The 22,390-nt window shown below is 37.2% G+C and overlaps 1 protein-coding gene across 1 annotated transcript; it reads left to right on the top strand.

Moving 5' to 3' along the window:
• The first annotated feature begins 9,971 nt into the window (after positions 1–9,971).
• Positions 9,972–13,880, top strand: rhcgl1 (Rh family, C glycoprotein, like 1). The gene is made up of 11 exons (XM_084128118.1): positions 9,972–10,249; positions 10,348–10,540; positions 10,722–10,872; positions 10,957–11,104; positions 11,783–11,949; positions 12,037–12,174; positions 12,338–12,474; positions 12,641–12,765; positions 12,857–12,930; positions 13,045–13,127; positions 13,382–13,880. The coding sequence occupies exons 1-11, from the start codon at positions 10,063–10,065 to the stop codon at positions 13,401–13,403; spliced, it is 1,425 nt and encodes a 474-aa protein (XP_083984244.1). The 5' UTR covers positions 9,972–10,062; the 3' UTR covers positions 13,404–13,880.
• Positions 13,881–22,390: the final 8,510 nt, after the last annotated feature.

Below are 22,390 nucleotides of genomic sequence, written 5' to 3'. Positions count from 1 at the left end.
AGTTATCCCTAAAAATTAACATTTCATAGATTTTCAACAATTTTATTACTGTCCTGGGGTGTGTTTCCTGTACAACAACGTAACTCGCTGCTTATACCATTAGTACGATGCATTGTTGAAGAAATCAACTAGCTGGTCACGACTGTTTTCTGAAACCGTATTAGCGCAAATTTGTCGTTCAACCACGTTGGTAATTGATGTCACGCGCGGTGGAGTCATAACTTCTTTTAATGAATTCGTTTGAGATCGAATTAATGTCAGATGTTTTGCTATAAATTACGGACATGGCATCTGAGGACTAATTCTCATTTTTCTCAGTTCCCCTTCGTCAGTTCACTATGACGTACATCAGTTCACTATGGTATACATCATAACTGATGAAATGGGGATCTTGCTTGAGAGACCAATCTACTTCGAGTGCAAACTAAACGAGCCAATGTACATTTAATAATTGCACTAGTTATACATCGCGGCGCGAGCTTATAATGAGCAGAAGTTGCGTTGCATCTTTGTCTTTCGCTTCAGAGCCAGACGGTGAATGCTATTCCTGCTCTGCAGTCTTATCTGAGAGTGTTTTCACTCAGGAGTTTCCTGAAAGAGCATACACGGTTTGACACTGTGTTTTTTTTTTCAAGATGTCATTCAAACCGTGCGTTTCTGGATGCGGTCGTTTCCTGTCCTCATTTGACGGCCACGATCACTATTTCACATGCCTGGGCTTAAGCGTGTTGAGACTGCATTCGTGGGTGGTTCATGTTCTCGCATGTTGTTCATCTTCCCTTTCTCGTAAAGGCTCTGAATCAGATTCAGACGTGACAGCCACACTTTCCCGGGCTACTCTGGGAGTGCTGTGTGACACGTAATCACCTTGCCCCGCCCCGTGCCTGCCCGGATGTGTGTGAAAAACTTTGTCAGTATAGAAACATTTTGGCGCCAATATGGCAAGCCAAACATGACAAAATCTGCAGAAAAAGTTTTTCCTCTCTCACTACCCTTGGTAGTGGGGCGGCTTTGCTAATTGCAGACCGCCTCTTCCCTGCATGTGATGGCCACCCTACTAGTCTGTGGAAGGCCAAAACACTCAATACACGAGGGTAGTTCTGAGTCGGGGTTGAGCAGTGCATAGTGACTGACCGTGGTTTAAGCGATGCTTCCATGCCTTGCCACTCCCGTCTCCCTCTATCGCCAGCGGGCAGCAGTGTGCGGTTCGGAGATGCCACCAGGCCTTCCCACGCACCCTCTGCCCCACCCTGGAACCAGGTAAGTGTTGCATGGCACACTCAGACTTTGTCCCTGTGTTCAACCTCGCTGCCCCACCCTGGGTACGTCTATGGTCCCGTTGGTCCCGCTTGCATGGTGTCTGGGAGCCTGGCTAGCACTTCCCAGCCCATCTCGCTGGCTCATCCATACCATCAGACTCGGCTATGCGATTCAGTTCGCCCGGCGCCCACCCAAGTTCAGGGGCATCTTGCGGGCAGAGATTGATGTCCTACTGGCGAAGAACGCGATCGAGCCGGTCTCTCCAGCCGATATGAAGACAGGGTTCTACAGCCCCTACTTCATTGTACCCATGTCAGCAATGTCAGCTTGCTTATTTTGTTAGGATTTTCTTAAAGCTGCCGTCGGCAACATTTTTTTTGATCATATTCAGTGAAATCGACACTATAATCCGACAGAACAAGATAAATAAGGTGGTTTTAGAAAAAAAACCGAGCTTCTAACTCCACCTGGAGTGTGTTATTTGTTTTGCAAAAATCCACCGCTCCCGGATCATCGGGTCCAATCAGCGCAGGGGGGTGTGAGATCTGACTGTCAATCACAGGTCGTGCACACGCCACAGATCCCACTCCCCCCTCGCGCACATTACAATAACACATGCACACAACACGCCTGAAGTTCGCCTGAAGATTGTACGGAGCGTGATGGCGGAGAGAAAATCTACTAACAAGCTTCCAATTCCTCGGTTATTGTTATGGATAGATTAGCCAGGGCAGCCTACCTCCGAGTCCATGTTGTTGATCAATGCTGAAGAGACGGACGCATTCACAGAAAATCTGGTGCACACGCACTGACGAGCACGACCTCGATGGGAGGGTGCTCGCTGGTAGTGGGGGAGGGGCATGAGAGTTGTAAACATTAAAAATTTTTGCTAAGTCGACCTATCTGCCAGACTTGCCGACTGCAGCTTTAAGTCCACATGTCATAAAACAAGAAACTATGTTTATAATCACAGGTCGAGAGCTGTCGTTCTAAACACAAAAAAAATGTAAAATAATTTGTTTTATTAATGCTTAGATTACAGTCTGTCAATTTGTACCATAAGAATCCTACTTTTTATCCAGGGGCCTTAGGCAGAAAAGAAGCAGGAAGTTTTTTTACATGGAAACATGTAATGTTCTCATTAAAGAAATGCTACCATGGTACCCCTGTTATTTAATATTTGGCCAGCACTTACTACAGGGACGGTCTCTCAGAAGCAACCTGGGGTTAAGTGTTTTGTTTATAGAATCTCAGTAGCTCTCCAGTTAATGGAAACTAAGGCCACTGAATTACCACCTGAGATAGTAGTGTTTATGTAAAATGCTTTTTACCTCCTTATAAAATGCATTTTAAATAGATATTAAACGATTCTAATTCGTTTGCAAGGTCAGTAGCTTATGTACCATTTGAAATACTACAATAGTTAATTATGTAACTATATTCATGTATTCTTGGGATTTATAATCCATGTGTTTTTGTTGCTTACAAGGAAAGATGTTACTTGCCTACAGCTTATTTTTATTTTATTTTATTTTATTTTATTATTATTATTATTTTTTTTGAAAAGTTAGAAAACATTACCAGAATAATAAAAGAGATGTTGTATCACATGCTTATTTATTTTTTTAAATGTGCTGTTTTGACTAAAAAGTACCTGAAGTTGCATTGTGAATATTAATAAAGGAACCTTTGTACTCGCTCCAAGATCTTCATATCTGATTCATTTTCATCTTATCAAATTAGACTGTCACATTCACTTATACTAATATCCCTCTCAAATACAGGGTTCACAATTTTTGGATATACCACATATAAATATATAAGTTTAATAATGTTAAAGAAGTCATATCTTGAGAAAATCACATTTTCCTTGATCTTTTGTGATAAAAGAGTTCATTGTACTACGGAAAATTACTGCAACTTTCAGAACTCAAAACTTCTTTCCAAATCCAAAAAGAATGATTTATAAAAAACCAAGGAGCTTTTTTTCAAATCCCTGGTTTTAATATATATATAAATATATATATATATATATATATATATATATATATATATATATATATATACAGTATTTACTCGTGTAAACTTAGTGGGACAATGTATTATATGACCTCTTTAACAACAATGTAATCCTTTAAAGAGCCAATAACTGAAACTATTCTCTGATGTGGTTGCTGAAGGAGAAGCCAGTCGAAATTGATGTTACTATAGGTTATAGAGTTATGTAACATTCTACAGAAGCATGTTTACTTGCGCAACACAGAAACTTAGTCACGAGTAAAGATGAGTTTAAAATAACAATATGTAGTAGGTTTAGCAGTGAAACACACCCAAACTGGATTGTCTGAATACGCAATATAGTAAAAATGTTAGCTCCTCTCATCTCATTCATGCCATTATGTACTGTATTGTTGCATTGACTTATGTATTGTATTATAGATTGTATTGACTGTAACACTTTATTTCGATAGTCCACTTCAGACATTCTACTAACTATAAGTAACTTTGCAGCTACAGTACATGTCAACTAACTGTCATTAGAGGATTAGTAGAATGTCTGCTTAATATCTGCTAAAACTTTATTTTGATGCTCCCCCAACAGACATTCAACTGACTATAAGTAACTTGGCAACTACAAGTCAACTTATTCTCCTATCACGTACCCTAACACCAAACCATAACAGTCTACTGACAGTCTACTACAGCCTACTAATACTCTAATGGGAGTTAGTTGACATGTAGTTGAAAAGTTACTTATAGTTAGTAGAATGTCTACAGTGGACTATCAAAATAAAGTGTAATCATACTGTCTCAAAGAGTAGTTTCTGGTCAGTTGCTTGAATTCAATAACAGTACTTGTGTTTCTATTTTAACATCCCATATTTTTCTTGCAACGGCCTTGCGGTCTCCAACCTGTTTTCACAGATGCTGCCAGCTATGTTAAAAACTTCTCCAAACGCTGAGCCCTGCAGTACATCTCGCAACCTCTCCACAGATTTCACTCCTGGATTCATCATGTAACTTATCTAAAAATCAAGACTTACCAGCCCACAACCTTGTCCAAATCAGTGGACAGAAACTTAATAACTGATGATCTGCCAAGCTTGCAGCCCAACCTCACCAACCTTGGAAAACGTCAGTGTAAAAAGTACTACCCTCCCCGACAATGCGCACTCAACATCATGTTTGTGTAGTACCTGACAAACCTGTGTTGCCAGGTGATGCGCCCACCTGAATACAAAATCCAGACAATCCTCTTGTGCATTCAACTTGTCAAAGTTGCATTGTTAATGAGGACAGGATTATTTTGGAATCATGACAGCGTATGAATTAGTACTAGACAGTTTAACATGATAGCCTGCAATTTTTTTGAGTACTTAATCCCAAAACATGTTTTTCTTTTTGAGTCATGTGCATGATACCCTTTGATATGGCTTATATGTCACTTAGATGCTTCTGCTTATGAATGTACTTAATCCTTACAATTGCTTTACAAATTGCAATAAACTGCTACTCACTTGATTTCAGTTGTCGTTGTTGTCGTCTGCTAGTTTCCAAGTATTTTGGAACTGGTTTGGGCAGAGTCTGCAGATGAAAAAATATATCATTAGGTACAGACAAAATGTCTCTGTTGTCAAGTTAATGTAGTTGGGAAAGCATCACAAAACACGCAGTTAAGAAGACAGATGGAAACTGTTGTGTCACTTTGTGATCAACAGCTCTTTATCCAGGATAAGACTCTCAACAGCACAATAGCTTTACAAATATATTCATAATGTTCCAACGAGGTCCATCTTTATTTGGACCCCACTGAATTTCATTGTAAAGACAAAAACAGTCTAAATATTTTGCAAAATATGGGCTTCTTACATCTTAAATATATCTTAAAATATATTCTTTTTAACTTTCATATATCCACTTTAGACCAACTTACTAAATAAATGATAGAGAAGCTCCAGTGTATGCTTTCTAGAAGCTTTCTACAGTATATACTCCTTGGGTGAAGATAGGCCTTCCATTAAGAATGGATTGTACAGCCCATAATACTGCACATTTGTTTAGTAATAGCCCCAGAAAGTTCCACTCCTTTGGTTTTGGGAGTGGATTCTTGTGGTTGCAATTTTTATAATTATCAGTGACATGACCTGGGGTGAGATGCATGCTTTTTCTATTACCAGTAAGAGTCGAGTCTTAGACATATCAAACATTTCCTTACACTCTCATGTCAACTTGACAAAACTGACAAAATTGTATGATATCCTACAAACAGGATATTATGAATATATGTGACTTTTATATGATTTTTCCCCCTTTATCATGATTTATTAATCATCATCGGAATTCATGCTTAGCTTTAGTCAAGGGTTGTATGTTGTACGACCCATTGTATGGATTCTTAAAATGTATGTTACATAATGTAACAAGGACACTGTAAAATAGTTTTACCTCAACATTTTCTAAGTTCCTTAAAATTATAACATTTGTCAGCTATGCAGAATTCATATTATGTGATAAAACAAATTCTGCTAAAGTTTTGGCCAACAGACTTTAACGGCAATTTGTAACTATATTTAATGTTTTGGCAAATTGGTGGCACATTCGTATCTAATTTGTACATTTTTGTATATTTTATTTGTATCAGTTTACGCTTCAATAAGCGTTAGCTTTAGGGGTAGACCATCATGCTATACATATATTTTTTTTTTAAATATGTTTTCATAAATCAAATCGTAAAAATTCATACAACTCATAAAAAATAGTTATGTTTTTTTCATGAGATTGGGTTGGTTTTGGCAGTCTGGGGCTTTCAAGCTCCAAAGAGTATACCATAAAAATAGTCTGTAGTATGACTTCTACGATATATTTTTCCAAACTTCAAATATTTGTGTGAGGAAGAGTGTGTTGTTATTCACTTAAATTATTAACTTCTTCCCTGTAATCCGTCATGTATTCTTTTTTTTTTTCTTTTTTTTAGTTGCATTACAAATAAAACTGAAAGAAACTGAAAAGAAAGTTGCTGCCTTAAATTTTCAAATTTACAATCTACTTGGATGTTTAAATCATTTCATCTTAAATTACATTAATCTAATTTATAAAATGAGTTGAATCTTGTTTAACTTATAAAACAAGTTGAAAATTGCTTCACTTATTTTGATTAGTTAAAGCAATGTAAAAACATGTTGTCATAACTTATTGCTCATATAATTTTATACAGTGAACTCACTAGGTTTGAACAGTAGCATGATGCAACATTTTCAGTTAATAATGCCTTCAGTTAATCCCTCATACAAAGATATCACATGGCTTTAGAAGACATGGAAGAGAGTGAAAAGATAGTATAAACTAATGCATTCAGTTAATAATCCCTCATACAAAGATATCACATGGCTTTAGAAGACACAAAAGATAGTGGATAAACTACTTTAACATATTTGTCCTTCCTGGCACTGTTAGCACATGTTCCTGTTTACTGTTGTTGTATGTTTCCATGTGGAAAAGATAAACAATATATTGATATACATACAGTAATGACCATTTTAAGACAAAATTCCCTAACAAGCCAGAAGGAGAAAGGCAGAGTCAGTAAGCTACTATCTTCTTGCCAATCTAAAATGGCAAAAATGGATTGTGATTAAAGGCAAGGACACAAACTGCTCACAAACTCTGAGCCGATACTTTAACGGCAAAGAGCAGTGCAATACTAAATATAGACTTATTTTATCTATGCCAACGAAACTAGCATCAGACTATTATGTTATGTGTTATGTAGTCGAAACATTTACCGTTCAGGGTCAGGCCACTGCACAAACAAGATATATTCTTTGGTGCTGCATTCCAGTAATTCTTTAAGAGCAAGTCTGTAACAATGACAGTGACAACCCATTAGTGATAACAGACACCCTTAGACCACACCATTTCAACTATTTTATTGAACACCACAAGTTATTGCATAAATGTATTGAAGGATAGAAGTTTTTCTGTTTATTTATGCCAAATTAGCTTTGTAGTAATTATAGTAGTTCCCATAAAACTACATAGTTTTTTAAGCAAAATGCAAAGTGCTATAAAATAAGTAATTATTCTCAAACAAGTGCTATTTACCTGTTCTTCTGAATGTTTGTTTGATATGTTAAATAAGTAGTTCTGATTTATTTACATTTTTACTCTCCAAATAAATAAGCTGATACCACTTTTTTGGGGGGACCACTAAAAATCTCAGTGCACTATGAAAAATAATTATTTAAAAAAGATAATGCACGTTGTGAACTCATATTCCATCATTCATTATATTAGTCACTCTGTGGAGTTGATTGATTGAAGAGAGAAAGGGGAAAAATAAAGTTTGTCTGAGTAAGGTAAGTGTTTTCATGATAATTTGGGAGCCTTCAGGAAGGAAAACAAAATTATTTTGACAGTTTTTTTTGTTTTTGTTTTTTTTACTGTAGTAATTTCAAAGCTCAACTCCTCATTGTCCATGTATGTATGTTATTTGTGCATTGCAAAGGGAAAGAGGAAATTTCCTGGTGTAAATAATGGCGCATATACCAGTAAATTGACTAGTGCAAACCTTAGTAAATTGCGTTGCGTGATGAACTTAGATACTCTACTCCCATCAATTTTGCGTTTGAAATGACAAATGCAGCATGTAATAAGTTCAGTTGCAAAAATGACTGTGCCCATGCCTTTTCATCGCTAATTTTTCACTGTGTGTCTTTAGTAAACCCCGACAGTAGTTTAACAACAAAAGAGTGTTTTTGTTGTTAGTAAATCTGGCCCTAGGTGTATGGGTGTGCCTCATTTAGGTGTCTATACTGTACCTTCAAGGATGGTTCCCAACTTACAAGTCTCAAAAAGCCTCACCTTGACTGTTACTCAACAGCAAAATATTTTTGTCTTGCTAAACCTAGTTAACTCTCTGATGCATTAATTATTAAATAACAAAAGAAAGAAAATATATCTTGATTACTTCAAGACAATAATATAATCATTTTATTTATTTGTTTTCTATCCTGAAATATATTTAGGTGTTTTGAAAAAGTGGTCCACAGTTGTGGATTTAGCATTAATGTAATATAAGCCAATAGCAATTTGCAGGTAAGTGAGGAATATACCTTTAGTAAAACATTAACCTCTAGCAATAGTTTTGAACTTGGTAAAATGGTATAACAAATTATGCACGTTCTCTGAGTATAAAACATTACAGATTGAATTAGTATCTGAGATTGTTTTGCTTGCACATCTCATCAGATATTGATACATGCCTTCATAGCTGATAAAACTTTATATCAGGAATTGACATGTTTAAGTGTGTTCTGTGCTCTTTTTGTAAACCTGCAGGGGAAACATTGTTTACAATCAGATAAGTCATTTAGTCAATCTGATAAGAGCTTAAAAAAAAAAAAAAAAAAAATTAACAAAGGCATTTTTTCCATAAAAATGTAAGCAGTGACACAGGATTGCTACAACCAGATAGAAAATAAAATGAAATAAAATAAAATATGTTGATACTAATACTATCTGTTGATCACTAAAAGTTTAGCTTAATCAAAAACCTTGTTCAGTAGGAGGTCATGATATGTTAGAGTAAGGCTAGTAGAATCTTTTCTTTAGGTAAAAAAAGAAAAGTCTAGCCACTCAAGGTATAAGTGATGGTGATTGCTTGAGACGCTAGCATGTTGTTGTGAGAACATGTCAAAGTAACTGAATATTGCACATACCACAATGTAAATGTTGCATATACTGCACAATGCTTCACGCAAATGTGAGGGGAAAATCTTTGACACTACAGAAGCTTCTTATCTGAGCAGCAGTAACAACAATGTCATGTAAGCCTGTAACTCACACATCATACATGGAAATTATGAGATTATAACTATTATAAGTAAACAGAGCTTTTAGCAAAAAAATGTTTTAGTAAACTGACAATGAGCTGCAAAATTCTGCACAAAATATTAAATGTTTTTAATCTGGATAAAGTGTTACTTGACTCATTATTAGTGTAATATCTCAGCCTGGTCTTTAATAGGTAGGTATTAAAACGTAATTTTCAAAGACACCAAACATACTTTTTTGTTCGTTTAGATAGATGCTTAAACATATAATATGGTCGGATCTGCAACATTTAAACATAGCATTATTACATTTTAAAGCTATAAGACGATAAATATTTAAGAATCTTTCATATCATAAAAATATCTGTATAATTTATGTTCCCACTCCTTGGTTGAATTATCTTTATGTTTTTACTTTAATAAACATTTGCTGCATGTAGATCCTCGCCTCGTGTTTGCCACCATTGTTACTGTCAATACGTAAATATTGTACGTTTCAGTGCTGTCAATACGTCAGTATTATACGTTTCTGTCTGTATGAAAACGTAAATAAATGTACGTGTGGTAGAACTACAATTTACGTAAAAATACACACGTATTCTCATGAGATCACGTTGCAGCAAACTAACAGTAAAAGGGGCAAGATAAAAGGTTACAAAATGTCAGCCTTTTTTATTTATATATTTGTTATAATATTTGAAATTGCAATGTGTTTGCCTATTTTGTATTCAATTCACCTTAATCCATTACACAAGAACATGGATACCATCCTTTTCCTCAACTTTTTGTCATAAGTATGTGTGTTTGTCTTTGTATGTCTTTGTAGGAGTGGCAAGCTGATGATGTCCTGACACACCTCCAGACCTCACTATAAAACCTTTATGACAAAAGGTGAGTCACATGTTCCTATTGAAAGGAATGTCACTGTCATCTCCAGAACCTCTCTTTGGGAAAATCAACAAGACTTAAAATGACCAAAAACACCAATATTCGAATCAGTCTTCCAGTAGTCTGCTTTGTCTGGCAGATTGCTATGATAATCCTGTTTGGTGTGTTCGTTCGTTATAATGAGGAGTCTGACACCCATTGGATCGAATACAAAAGAAGAGAAAATATTTCCACGCATTTAGAGAATGATTTTTACTATAGATATGCAAGTAAGTAACATCACCAGCATGTTTCACTGCAATGTGTTAAATGTACTGCAATTTATCTGCACATATTCACACACTAACTTTGTTTACTGTTTCCTCAGGTTTTCAGGATGTGCATGTGATGATCTTTGTTGGTTTTGGATTTCTCATGACCTTTCTTAAGCGTTATAGTTTCGGTGGAGTTGGTTTCAATTTTCTCATCGCAGCTTTTGGAATTCAATGGGCTCTGCTGATGCAAGGCTGGTTTCATTACCTTGACAGGAATGACTGGAAAATAAAAATTGGGATTGAGAAGTAATTGATTATTGCAATCTACTTATTGACATTATTGCTATGTTCACCTTGTGTTTAAGCCTCCTAACCATAGTGTCACATGACTGATTCGATGTGATTCACTGTTCCATTTTAGAAGCCATGCTTAATATATGCATCTTTAATCTGTAACTAAATAATTTCATTGTCACTTTTCAATCAGCCTCATCAATGCAGATTTCTGTGTGGCTGGTTGTCTCATTGCATATGGCGCTTGTCTTGGAAAGGTCAGTCCAGTGCAGCTGATGGTTCTTACTCTGTTTGGAGTCACCCTGTTTGCAGTTGAGGAATATATAATTTTAGAACTCCTTCATGTAAGTTTTAATCTTCCTATTTTATCCCAACGAATAACATCAGTGCTGGAATTTATCATTTTTGATGGCTTCATTCATGCACAGGCGAAAGATGCTGGTGGTTCCATGATCATCCACGCTTTTGGAGCATATTATGGCTTGACCATATCTTGGATCTTATATCGACCTTTGCTTTCTCAGAGCAAAAATTATCAAGGATCTGTATACCACTCGGATGTGTTTGCAATGATTGGTGAGTAGTGAAAGAAGGCGTTTCTCAGCTTCCCCCTGTTGTATTAATCAAGCTATAACAAAAGGCACTAGATGAGCTGTTGAATTTGCAAGATATTTTACATTTAAGTACATAATTATTCAAAATAACCACTTCAGCAAATGGTGCAATTTTCAATTTAATCATATTTTGCCTTTCCAAAGTCTCTTAAAGGGATAGTTCACCCCAACATTAAAATTCTGTCATCATTTACTTACCCTCAAGTTGGTCCAAACATTGACTTCCATAGTATTTTTTTTTTCCATACTTTGGAAGTAAATGTTTACCCATATTCAACTGTTTGGTTACCCAAATTATTTTAAAATATCATCTTTTATGTTCAGCAGAAGAAAGAAATTCATACAGGTTTGGAACAACATCAGGGTGAGTAAATGATGACAGAAAAAAAAGAAACAAAATCTGATCCCATTAGCTACATATGCAACATTAAAAAAAAAAAAAATGAAATGTTAGATTGATTCAAATTTCACCCTTTTGGCAATGAGGAAACATGTTGTGCTTTTTGTTGCTATTTTAGTGTTTTGGAAGAATATAAAATTTAAAAGGACATATTACCCCAGGGGCCTTTGCCTATTGAATCCAATAAGCTATCAAAACATTGGGAACTGTTCCTAATTTTCTTCCATCTCCCTTTATTAGGCACTCTCTTTCTGTGGATGTTCTGGCCCAGTTTTAATTCTGCTATTGCAGATCATGGAGATGGTCAACACAGAGCTGTTATAAATACCTACATCGCACTGGCCTCATCAGTTCTCACTACCTTTGCCATTTCAAGTCTCTCACAGAAACATGGAAAGCTTGACATGGTACATTTCTTTCTGGAGACTATCTATGAGTTGATCCTTATTCATTTATACATAAAATAACCCTTACATTTTCTTGACTTTGTTCAGGTACATATTCAGAATGCTACCTTGGCTGGTGGTGTTGCGATGGGAACAGCTTCAGAGTTCATGATTACACCTTACGGCTCTCTGATAGTGGGATTCTGTTCAGGCATTGTTTCCACACTTGGATATCTGTTTCTGACTGTGAGTTTTGCAGTGTTTTACAGTACTGAAATTGTACTGTATTTTTTTATTTATTTACTGTATAATGCTAATTGTCAAACATTTTAAAATGTATTTGAAGTCTAAATTATTGACAGTATAAGCACGTATGCAACCATAATCTTTTATGTATTTTCCTTATCAGCCTTTTATGGAAAAAACTCTGAAAATACAAGACACTTGTGGTGTACATAACCTGCATGGAATGCCTGGAGTTATCGGTGGTATCGTTGGAGCTATTACTGCAGCTTCTGCCAGTGAGTCAGTTTATGGAAAAGAAGGGTAAGTTTGTGTCAGTCAGACAGACAGACAGATTGTATCTATATATATATATATATATATATATAAATATACACAGAGTCACAGTTGGCTTCTGTTTGGACTGCTGCAGAAAAGAAAACAAAAGAAAACTATCGCGTGACTCCTTAATACTGCATTTTCTGTTCAGGTTGATTAACACGTTCGACTTCAAGGATGCCGTTGCTAACAGGACAGTCAGCATTCAGGGTGGTCACCAGGCAGCAGGTATCTGTGTAGCAGTAGCATTTGGTCTTGCAGGTGGAGCTTTGGTTGGTGAGTGCAAATAAAGTTAAACAGTAAACTAAGTGTTTTTAGATAATAATATGCGTTAGAGCTGACATTTTTATGCTGTTTAATTTTACAGGTGGGATACTAAAGCTGCCAATCTGGGGTGACCCAGCAGATGGCAACTGCTTTGATGATGAGGTTTATTGGGAGGTGAGAAAAGTGTTTTTGATGATTAACTACATGATATCAAGTAAAACACTGTTTGAGGTTTTCTCTGTAAAAAGAGTCCTGGGGACAAATATAATCGTTGGTATTTATTCTAAGGTTCCTGAGGATGAGGATGAGGATGAGAATATTCCTGCCTCCAGACACCCAAACACGACCCATGTAAGAAGCATGGAAGATGTGTGAGTATACATTAAATCACTTAATCTATTCATGGATCCTTCTTTGCAGAATGGGAACATCCCTCCATATTTCATCATAATCAGGGTGACAAAATACAAGTAAAACTACTTTTAGCATGATACAATTATATTGATAAATGTCCAGTGTGAAATTACTATCAAACTAAAATTAAGACTTTAGGAAATTGCTGTTCAAAATTATTTTATGTAAATACTTTTTTTTGTAAAACTGTTGACATCTCTCATGTAAACAGATATCAACGAAGTAATGTGTAGAGGGGGGGAACTGCCTAAAAACTCCACTTCCTGAAGAACTTCAACTCTGAATGATGATTGAATAAGAATCATGAAGGACTGACAGACTGATTATATAAGCTACTGCATGGAAATTTTTAAGTCTGTCATGTGCTGTTGGTTGTACAATGACAAAGTACCGAAGCTTCTTGCCTCTAGCACCTGAATAACCTGTGTTGCCACTGCTGCTTCCACAAAAACAAATCCAAACAGTGGGTTTATTTCCTTTTTGAATTCTTTACATTCCTACTACACCAATGTCTTTGAATGATCTTTGTTTGTAATGTGACTTTCTATACTGGTTCGATTTTAATAGAGCTTTCTTTTTGTATTGTTAATTATTATAATACAAATATATAATATATAATCTGTTCGGGGTAAAGAACAAGATTGATTGACTACCCATGTTATTTAACATTGTGATAAAACCTGTCTAATAAAGTCAGTTATCTTTATTATATATCGATTTCATAGTTTTTTTTTTATACTTTTGAATGCTGAAGGACATTGATGCTATAACGTGATTGACTTTGACAGGTGAATTTGAATACTTGCCTTAGGCCTCTGTTTGAAGTAACTTGTTGTGAGCAAAATAAACGTGTTACTGTCTGGAATGTTGAGAGCTACTAATCCATCAAAACTCTCTGGGCAAAAGCCCAATTTATTAAAATGATAAGTGGTCATTCCCATCAGACAGCATAAGATCTCTCTAGATTATATTTTGGAATCATTCTTTGCCATTATTGTCACTAAAATTGTTGCATGTATATTCTCTTTTGTTTTACCTTCATTCTATCTCAGCCGCAAACCTTTCTAACAGTACGTGTCACTCCAAAAAAATTATGTTTATGACATATGACAGTCGTCGTGGGTAAAGTTATGGTTAGGATTGGAGTTAGGGATGCTGTAAAAACAAACAAAAATCATTGCACATGCATAAAACTGAGAAAAGAGAAAAGGCTCTATGGACCAGATCAGTTACACACCTGGTGTATTTTGCTCTAATTAACCTAAACTATTTGCCAATAGGAAGCACTTAAAACGTGGTAACTAGGATTTGAGGAGGCAACAAGTAATATAGCAATTTTAGCAGGAGACCTTGAGATAGAATTGTTAATTGTACACTGATACTAGCCGACAATGCTCTGTGCAGACTAGATTATATGTATGTCTGTCCTTAAAATTGACAGATGAGGCTCCAAACTGACATAAGACATTTGGTAACATTTCATTTTGATGGTCCCTTTTGAATATTATGTTGACTATAAGTAACTTTGCAACTACATGTAGATAGATAGATCTATCTTTTCCAAAACCTTTTCAGGCATAATCTTACTAAATAAGTAAATATCTAAATATAACTAAATATCCTTAAGTGAAATAACTTCATAAAAGAGCATTCTACTTGTATTATACCCAGGACAGTCCAATAAAATATGTTTAACAGAGAGGGGAATCTTACAAAACATGCATAAAGTTGGGTCTTCACCTTTAACCAAAAAGCTTGAGTCAAACTTGTATGACCTAATACAACATCTGGTGACTACCACTTGATCAGATCTAGTTTTAAGAGTGATTAAAAGTCTGTTCGAAATTTTCAGATGAATTTGCACGTGTTCCACTCCTCTTGCAACTAAATGTAGCGCACGGCGGGTAGCACTTGTCTCACAGTTAGGTCACTATTAAAGCAACAACTTTTGAACAATGCCAACCATGGACGAGAATCAGAAGACGTGGATCGACTCACTGAAGCAAAAGTTAGCAAAGATGATAGTAACGAAACGGTAAAATAAATTAACCACTCAGACCACTGGAATGCAGCTAATTAATGAAAAGGTAAGTGCATTTTTCTGATTGTTTGTTCTTTTGCATGAATCATATCTTTTGAAATTGAAATAATTAAAAGGAAAAGAAGAAAACAAATAGATAACAGTAGCAGTATTTCAAATAAATTATAAACACAGAAACACACAGTCAAAATTTCCCAACATCAATTTCTGAAATTCAACCTTGTCTCCAGGGAAATCCAGAAAAACTTGAAAAATGCAATGTATGCAGTTCTGTTCTACCCAGTCAAAAAACGTACTCGGTTACCTAATGTAACCTCGGTTCTCTCTAGAAGAGGGAACGAGTATTGCGTAAGTTGCTTACGCTACGGGTAAAGTTGTCTTTTCTCAAGATCTGAAGCCAAAAATTATCCTTAATTTTGTATTTATTGTCAACGCAGTGCGGCAGCCAGCAGACCATAGCAGGCTGTATAAGCGTGCTCATTGGCTGTCCTGCGGCAACTACAGCAGCCTACCAGTGAGCCCTGCGTGACGTCGCGCCCTCCACGCGCCTCAGCCCGCCAGGATGGATGTGGCTAGCGTGTATAAAAGAGGGGCTCACAGGCTGAAATTCTGGTTTTCATAGACTGAAGCGAATAAGCTCGTGGCGCGACACGGCAGGTTACGCAATACTCGTTCCCTCTTCTAGAGAGAACCGAGGTTACGTTAGGTAACCTAGTACGTTCTCTTACGAGAGGTTCTCTCGTATTGCGTAAGTTGCTTACGCTACGGGATACCCCTTGTCAACGGCGTGCGTGCCGAGCATCCACTGCATGAGTCCCAGGGAGCCCGGGGAACATAACATGTGGGAACAGGCGGCCAGCAACGCGGGCCAACACATGTCATAAGCACTATAGGAATACAGAGCGGCTCTGCCGGTCTATGTATAAGCATGTGGAGAATGCAGCCAGCAGCGCGGGCCAGCACAATACATAAACACATAATAGGGAGAATATAGAGCGGCTTCGCCGGTCTATGTATAGAGAGTAAACGTGCACAAGCGCGTGATGGGGAAAATACAGAGCAGCTCCGCCGGTCTGTATATAGAGAATCTCATCCCTTAGTGCAGCTCACCAGAAAAAGCTAGTAGTACACGAAAGTAGTCTGCACATGAACGACTGGGCAGAACATACATATCACTTAAACTGATAACAGTTTAGCCTGCAAGGCAAATGTAGAGGGGGAGGCCCAGCCTGCCGCCATACAAATGTCGTGAATAGAAATCCCGCTGGACCAAGCCCACGATGAGGCCATGCCTCTAGTGGAATGGGCTCTGATACCCATAGGGCACTGCAGGTGTTTGGACGCATAAGCTGCTGCAATCGCGTCCACTATCCATCTAGACAGGCTCTGTTTCGAGGCGGCGAGACCCTTGGTGCGCCCACCAAACGAGACAAAGAGCTGCTCAGAACGCCTAAAGGCGGCGGAGCGTGTGATGTAAACTCTCAGCGCCCTGACGGGACATAAGAGGATATCACTGTCCTCGCTATCGGATGCTGGCAGAGCCGACAGGGAGATGATCTGCGCCCTAAAGGGAGTGCCAATCGCTTTGGGGACATAACCGTGTCTCGGTTCGAGGATGACTTTGGAGTCATTTGGTCCAAACTCGAGACATGCGGGGCTAACAGACAGTGCGTGTAGATCCCCCATGCGTTTTACTGACGACACAGCTGTCAGAGAAACGGTTTTGAGCGAAAGGTATTTCAGATCCACGGATTCTAACGGTTCAAAGGGAAACGCTTTCAGGGCCTCTAGGACCAGAGAAAGATCCCAAATAGGAACCGAGGGGGGGTTCATCCTCCTGGGTCCTCTAAGGAAGCGGATGATAAGCTCGTTTCTTCCTATTGCACGGCTGCGTGTCGTCTCCGCGAACGCTGCAATAGCCGCAACGTACACTTTGAGCGTGGAGGGGGACCTGCCCTTGTCCAACCTGTAATACTGCCATGGAGTGCAGGGCTGATGCAGCCTGTCCGGCCGCGGAGAAAGCGCAGAAGTTCTGCATCCTCGCGGCCCGAGTGCGGCCGGATTCCTGGACTGACGAGGAGGCTGTGGTCCACTCCTCGCTGTCAGAGGCCAGGATAGAGCAGCTGTCAGCGGCGGCGTCCTCATCCGCTTCATCCCCTGAGGCGGCGGCGGCGCAGGCGAGTGCCGCCGGCTGTGTGGCCAGGAGGGGGGGCGGAGAGGGAGAGAGAGAAGCTCGAGGGAAGGGTTCCGGCGAGCTTTTTGGCGCCACATCGGTCTCTGGTGGTCTCTGGGAGCGGCGCTTCTTTCTGCGCGGCCCAGCAGAGACAGGCGGAGTGACAGCTTCGTTGAAAGTCGAGCCCACAGGGTTCAGATCTCGAGAAAAGACAACTTTACCCGTAGCGTAAGCAACTTACGCAATACGAGAGAACCTCTCGTAAGAGAACTCTTTTTCTCTCAACTCTTTTTACTCTGTTTCCATGTACGAAACGATGGGGTGGCTCGCCAGTACAAACCAGGGATAAGCCAGGACAGGATTCAGGACCACAGCAGCAATTTTCCAGACACTCACAAAAAAAACAAAAAAACAAAGCCAAACCAATCATCATTAACTGATGAACTGTTTCAAATATCCAAAATGTCTGTTTCAATTATTTGGATATAGGCAACACATAAATGCTAGTCATCATGTGCTCGATTAACACACTAGAGTCTATGCACTAGCAAAGCTAGCACAGCATGGCACACACTTCACAACAGAAAAAATATAATCTCAACAAATACTACATCTTTCAAACATTTAAACATAACTGTATGCACTCACAGATTGTATTAGAAAACACGTAGCCCTCAAACCGTATTCACTTTATAGCCCTTAATTCTATAATTGTGGACAAATGTGGGCACATAGGACTCAGATGTGATCCTATTTTTTATTTATTATAAATGTTATATCACTGTCTTCGATAATATTTTGTCTATCCATTTATGGTGTGTTTTTTTATTTTGGGGGTATTTTTGAATTTATTTACTTCAAAAAGTACCATATTTTCTATGTAAATTATGCTTCTTTTTTTTTTGAGTGTGAGTTTTTGCCATGATGAGAATGTTGTACAGGATCAGCCCTTCATTTGTGTGTATGTTAGATATGCATTGTATTGGATCTATTGATTTATTTTTACAAAAAAACAAGAAGAATGCTCTAAATTACAGTTTTTCCCATTCATTTCTATGGGTGCCCATTTTTGACCCAAATACAAGATTAAGGAGTTTGTTTTTTTCACCCACTTAACATTGTAGAATTGAGTAAAAAAAAATTGTGTGTGTTCAGGAGGCAAACTTAGGAAAATTAGCCAAGTCTTGTACCGCTCAGATCAAGGGAAGTATTTTTTTTAAATAAATCAAAATTATTTTGCCCACATTTGTCCAGAATTCAGTTTTAGGGTTAAAGCATTTTCAAACATTTTTTGTCACTTTTTCCAATGGCTTTTTCACATTACGATTCCAAAAACAGTATCCACATTACCTAAATACATTTCTTATAAAGAAATTGGTTCTCATCAAGGAGAAATATAAATCAGAGAACAAAATATAAAGTCGTTTCTCAAAGGATAAGATCCTGTTTAGTTCCTATATCTCTTATATTTTCTTCTAGTCGCGTTCAGATTCGCAATGCACTCTTCTTAAATAATTAATATATAATAAATCTGCTTCTCAATTTATTAAAAATCTATTGCTGGATTATTAAAATGTTTGTTCTCACTCAAATCAATCAATCGCATCTGCTCCCACTTTTGTGTCTCTCATACATTTCTGCTTGTATGCGATCTTCTGCAAACTTTTTCAGCAAGGGGCAGAGCTAACCTTTCACCTGACCAATCAGAAATCAGTTCAGGAACTTGTTCTATCTTTTGGATTATTTATAATAAAATAAATAAATTTTACTTCATGTTATTTTCTTACTATTAATTTTATAGCTATATAAATAAATCAGTTCAGGAACTTGTTCCTGAATGTTCCCGAACTTGTTCCCGAATTCTGGATCATCGTGACATCATCAGCCCCACAGGATACCAGCACCCACTCCACAAAGGCGGCAAAGCTGACGGGCCGAGGCAGTCGTCTGGGAAGGTCGTCAGGTAGGCCAGATCGAGGAAATCCTCTAGGTGAGCCTCAAGGGAGTATTTTCCCTGCTCAAGGCACAGTAGCTTCACAGCAGGAAGGGCCATAACAAATGAAAACAGAAACAAAAAAACACAAACAACTCACGAAAAAAGTGACGAGTCGCCGGGTCTTCTGTAATGGGTTGTGTGGTGCAAGACAAAAGCACAATGAGGAAGATGAATTATAACAGGTTTTTGGCTGCAAGGCAAATTCCAACTCAGAATACAATGTACACAGACCCGACAATGAAACTCAAACAGAACTGAACAAGTAGTGGAGATAACGAGAAACACATACCTGAACATAATGATGACATTAAATGTATAACCATGACAACTAAGGCGGGAACAGTGCAAAACGTCCATGTGGTGTGACAACTAGTGCCAAGATGCTTAAAGCTTCCTTATCAAGTCTTACATGTATTTTATTTATTGTAATTGCTTATATATATTGCTTATATTTTATTTTAATACTGTGAAGCTGCTTTGATACAATCTGTATTGTGAAAAGCACTATACAAATATACTTGATTTGATTTGATTTGATATGTTATATGTGATATTTTGAAGGAAAAAAATATATATTTCTTACACTGCACTTTGGTTCATTATACGACCAAAATTAAAGAGCAGATTATATTGCTACAATTGTATATTATATGTATTCTTCCTATAAGAAATATTAAGCAATTTAGTAACAACTCCTTAATAACACTTGTTACTGGTAACCTGCAATTAAATAACTGCATAAGGTTTGTTTTTTAGGGATTTCACTCTTCAGATATTCAACAGTGAAATACCCTGTTTAAAAGTCCATTCTTCTTTGTGTTCAACAAAAGAAGTGAATTTATATTGATATAAAATATAATATATTCATATTTTTATGCCGGTCCTTTGCATTGTGTTAAACTATTAGCTAAAATACCAGAGATGATCCCTGCTGGCAAGTCAAACAGTTACGAGCATAACTGCAGTGTTCACAGCCTCTCCCATGATGGTGTCAGATGTATTATTGTGCAGATAGTTTCATAGCTAGTTGTTAATCATCATTTTGCGTGAGACTGACATGTATTAGGAAACAAATGAGTAATAGAGTAAACCAGCCATTATTTGTTTATGGCAGATGTGTTCTGGTAGTGCAGGTATATCCAGTCATGGAAAGTTACTGGTAACGATGTCGGTCTTCATGCAGCTGAGTAAGGTGATCATCAGGGAGTTCATAATGTAGAATGACTTATAGTAAAAAAAACTAATTGGATTTGTCAGAACAATATGTTTTGTGCATCAGATCACCCTGAAAAAAATAAAAATGACTAAGACCATGTATCAATATTAACGGCTATGGAGCATGTTTTATTAAAGAGGGACTCCTATTTTTATTTTTTATTTTTTTAAAATAATGAAAAATAAGTACTAGCAAAATTGAAACCCTGAAGAACAATTACATTCACACCAGAGAATTGAATAAACTTGAGAAGAAAAAAAAAATAAATAAATAAATAAATATATAAATATATATATGAAGAGTTTGGTTCCAAAACGCGATAAACGCCATTTAAAAAAAAATTGAGTTCCTGCAAAAATCAGTATTGTATAGGGTCAGTATTGAAAAGTCAATTTTAAATTTTATGTAAAATGCGATATCCGCCGTGTTATTCTGTCATGTTTTCTCCCTTTCTTTCCAAACCGCGACAAACGCCAGTCTCCTTTCTCTGCAGAATGAGATAAATCCGCTCTCAACCAATCACAGCGCACCATTCCACGCACTGTAAACAGTAACGGGAGCGCTTTGAATACACCCGGCATCCTAGTTTTTCCTATCTACTTTGTACTTTTTGATCAACAATCAAACAAAATCTTTTATAATTTTGACGGCATTGATGAACCTGTGGTAGGGAAGAAACGTAAGCCATCGAAATCTAATCATTTACGTTAGGAGATTAAGAAGACGAGGCGCGGGAGGAGGAAAAATGCCGGCTGTTGCTTGTTCTCACACGACAGCATCAAACTTCTGTCACGCTGACACGTTGAACCCAGGGGATCTTTTGAAAAACTTTCAGTTGTTTTACTCAAAGTCAACGAAAACCGAGCAGGACTAAGCCGTTTTACAGATGATCGCCGTCAAAAAAGTTCAGGAGGTATTTAAGCTGATTGAATGTATCAGCCGATAGCTGATTGAATGTATTTTTAGTCCAGTGCCTGTAACGTTAATAAGATATTGATCGAGTTCAGGCTGTCATATGTGGATGGATCAACTTATTTTGTTGTGTATTTTCAACAGTTTCAATATGAAAAATAACTTTTATATTGATTCAATGGATTAATTGCATTTGGGGAAAAAAAGTGTTATGAATTTATTGCATTTTGGGGAAAAAATGATCAGTTTTTATAATAAATCTTTGAAAATCAAAATCTGGATTTGAATTTGTTTTGTTATTATAACCTAAATATGCTATGTGAAAGTTTGAAACAGAAAATAGCGTTTTTCATCTTGCCAAATTCTTGGTAAAGAAAACACATTTTTACTCAAATTAATCAAAATGGATTTATCGCGTTTTGGAACCAAACTCTTCATATATATATATATATATATATATATATATATATATATATATATATATATATGGATTATTTAAAGGGAAACAAAGTGGATAATCATTTCTAATTATTATGTAAACTTGAGATGATGATATAAAGAGCAGGGGAGGATGGTCCCTTTTTAAGGTCCCTTTGTTCTAGACCTGAACATGGTAGTCGCAATGAGACCTGAGTGAGGTCCCTGGTTTTGTAACTGCAGAGAGTAAAGAGGATTACATGAACAAAAGCCTCTGTGGATGGTTGAGGAGGATATCCTGAAGCCAAAGGGTTTTGTTTACATCATTGTATCTGTTAGACCACAGAGCTAACACAGGAGCGCTAAAATATGCAAATATTCTTAATAAACAAGGAGCTGCAACCATGAAGAACACAGTGGTTAATGCCTAAGTCCTTTGTTTCAGGAAGAAATGCTGTGAATGTT

The sequence above is a fragment of the Abramis brama genome (assembly GCF_963993115.1).
Source record: "Abramis brama genome assembly, chromosome: 11".
Classification (NCBI taxonomy): Eukaryota; Metazoa; Chordata; class Actinopteri; order Cypriniformes; family Leuciscidae; genus Abramis; species Abramis brama.
The sequence above is the reverse complement of the archived record's forward strand: the minus strand, read 5'-3'. Positions and strand labels throughout refer to the sequence as shown.

Excerpts from the sequence above, each read along its gene's own strand:
- rhcgl1 (XM_084128118.1), top strand. The coding sequence starts at position 10,063 with ATGACCAAAAACACCAATATTCGAATCAGTCTTCCAGTAGTCTGCTTT. Across the intron at positions 12,175-12,337 it reads TTGGATATCTGTTTCTGACT|CCTTTTATGGAAAAAACTCT; the intron begins GTGAGTTTTGCA and ends TTTCCTTATCAG. Across the intron at positions 12,475-12,640 it reads TCAGTTTATGGAAAAGAAGG|GTTGATTAACACGTTCGACT; the intron begins GTAAGTTTGTGT and ends TTTTCTGTTCAG.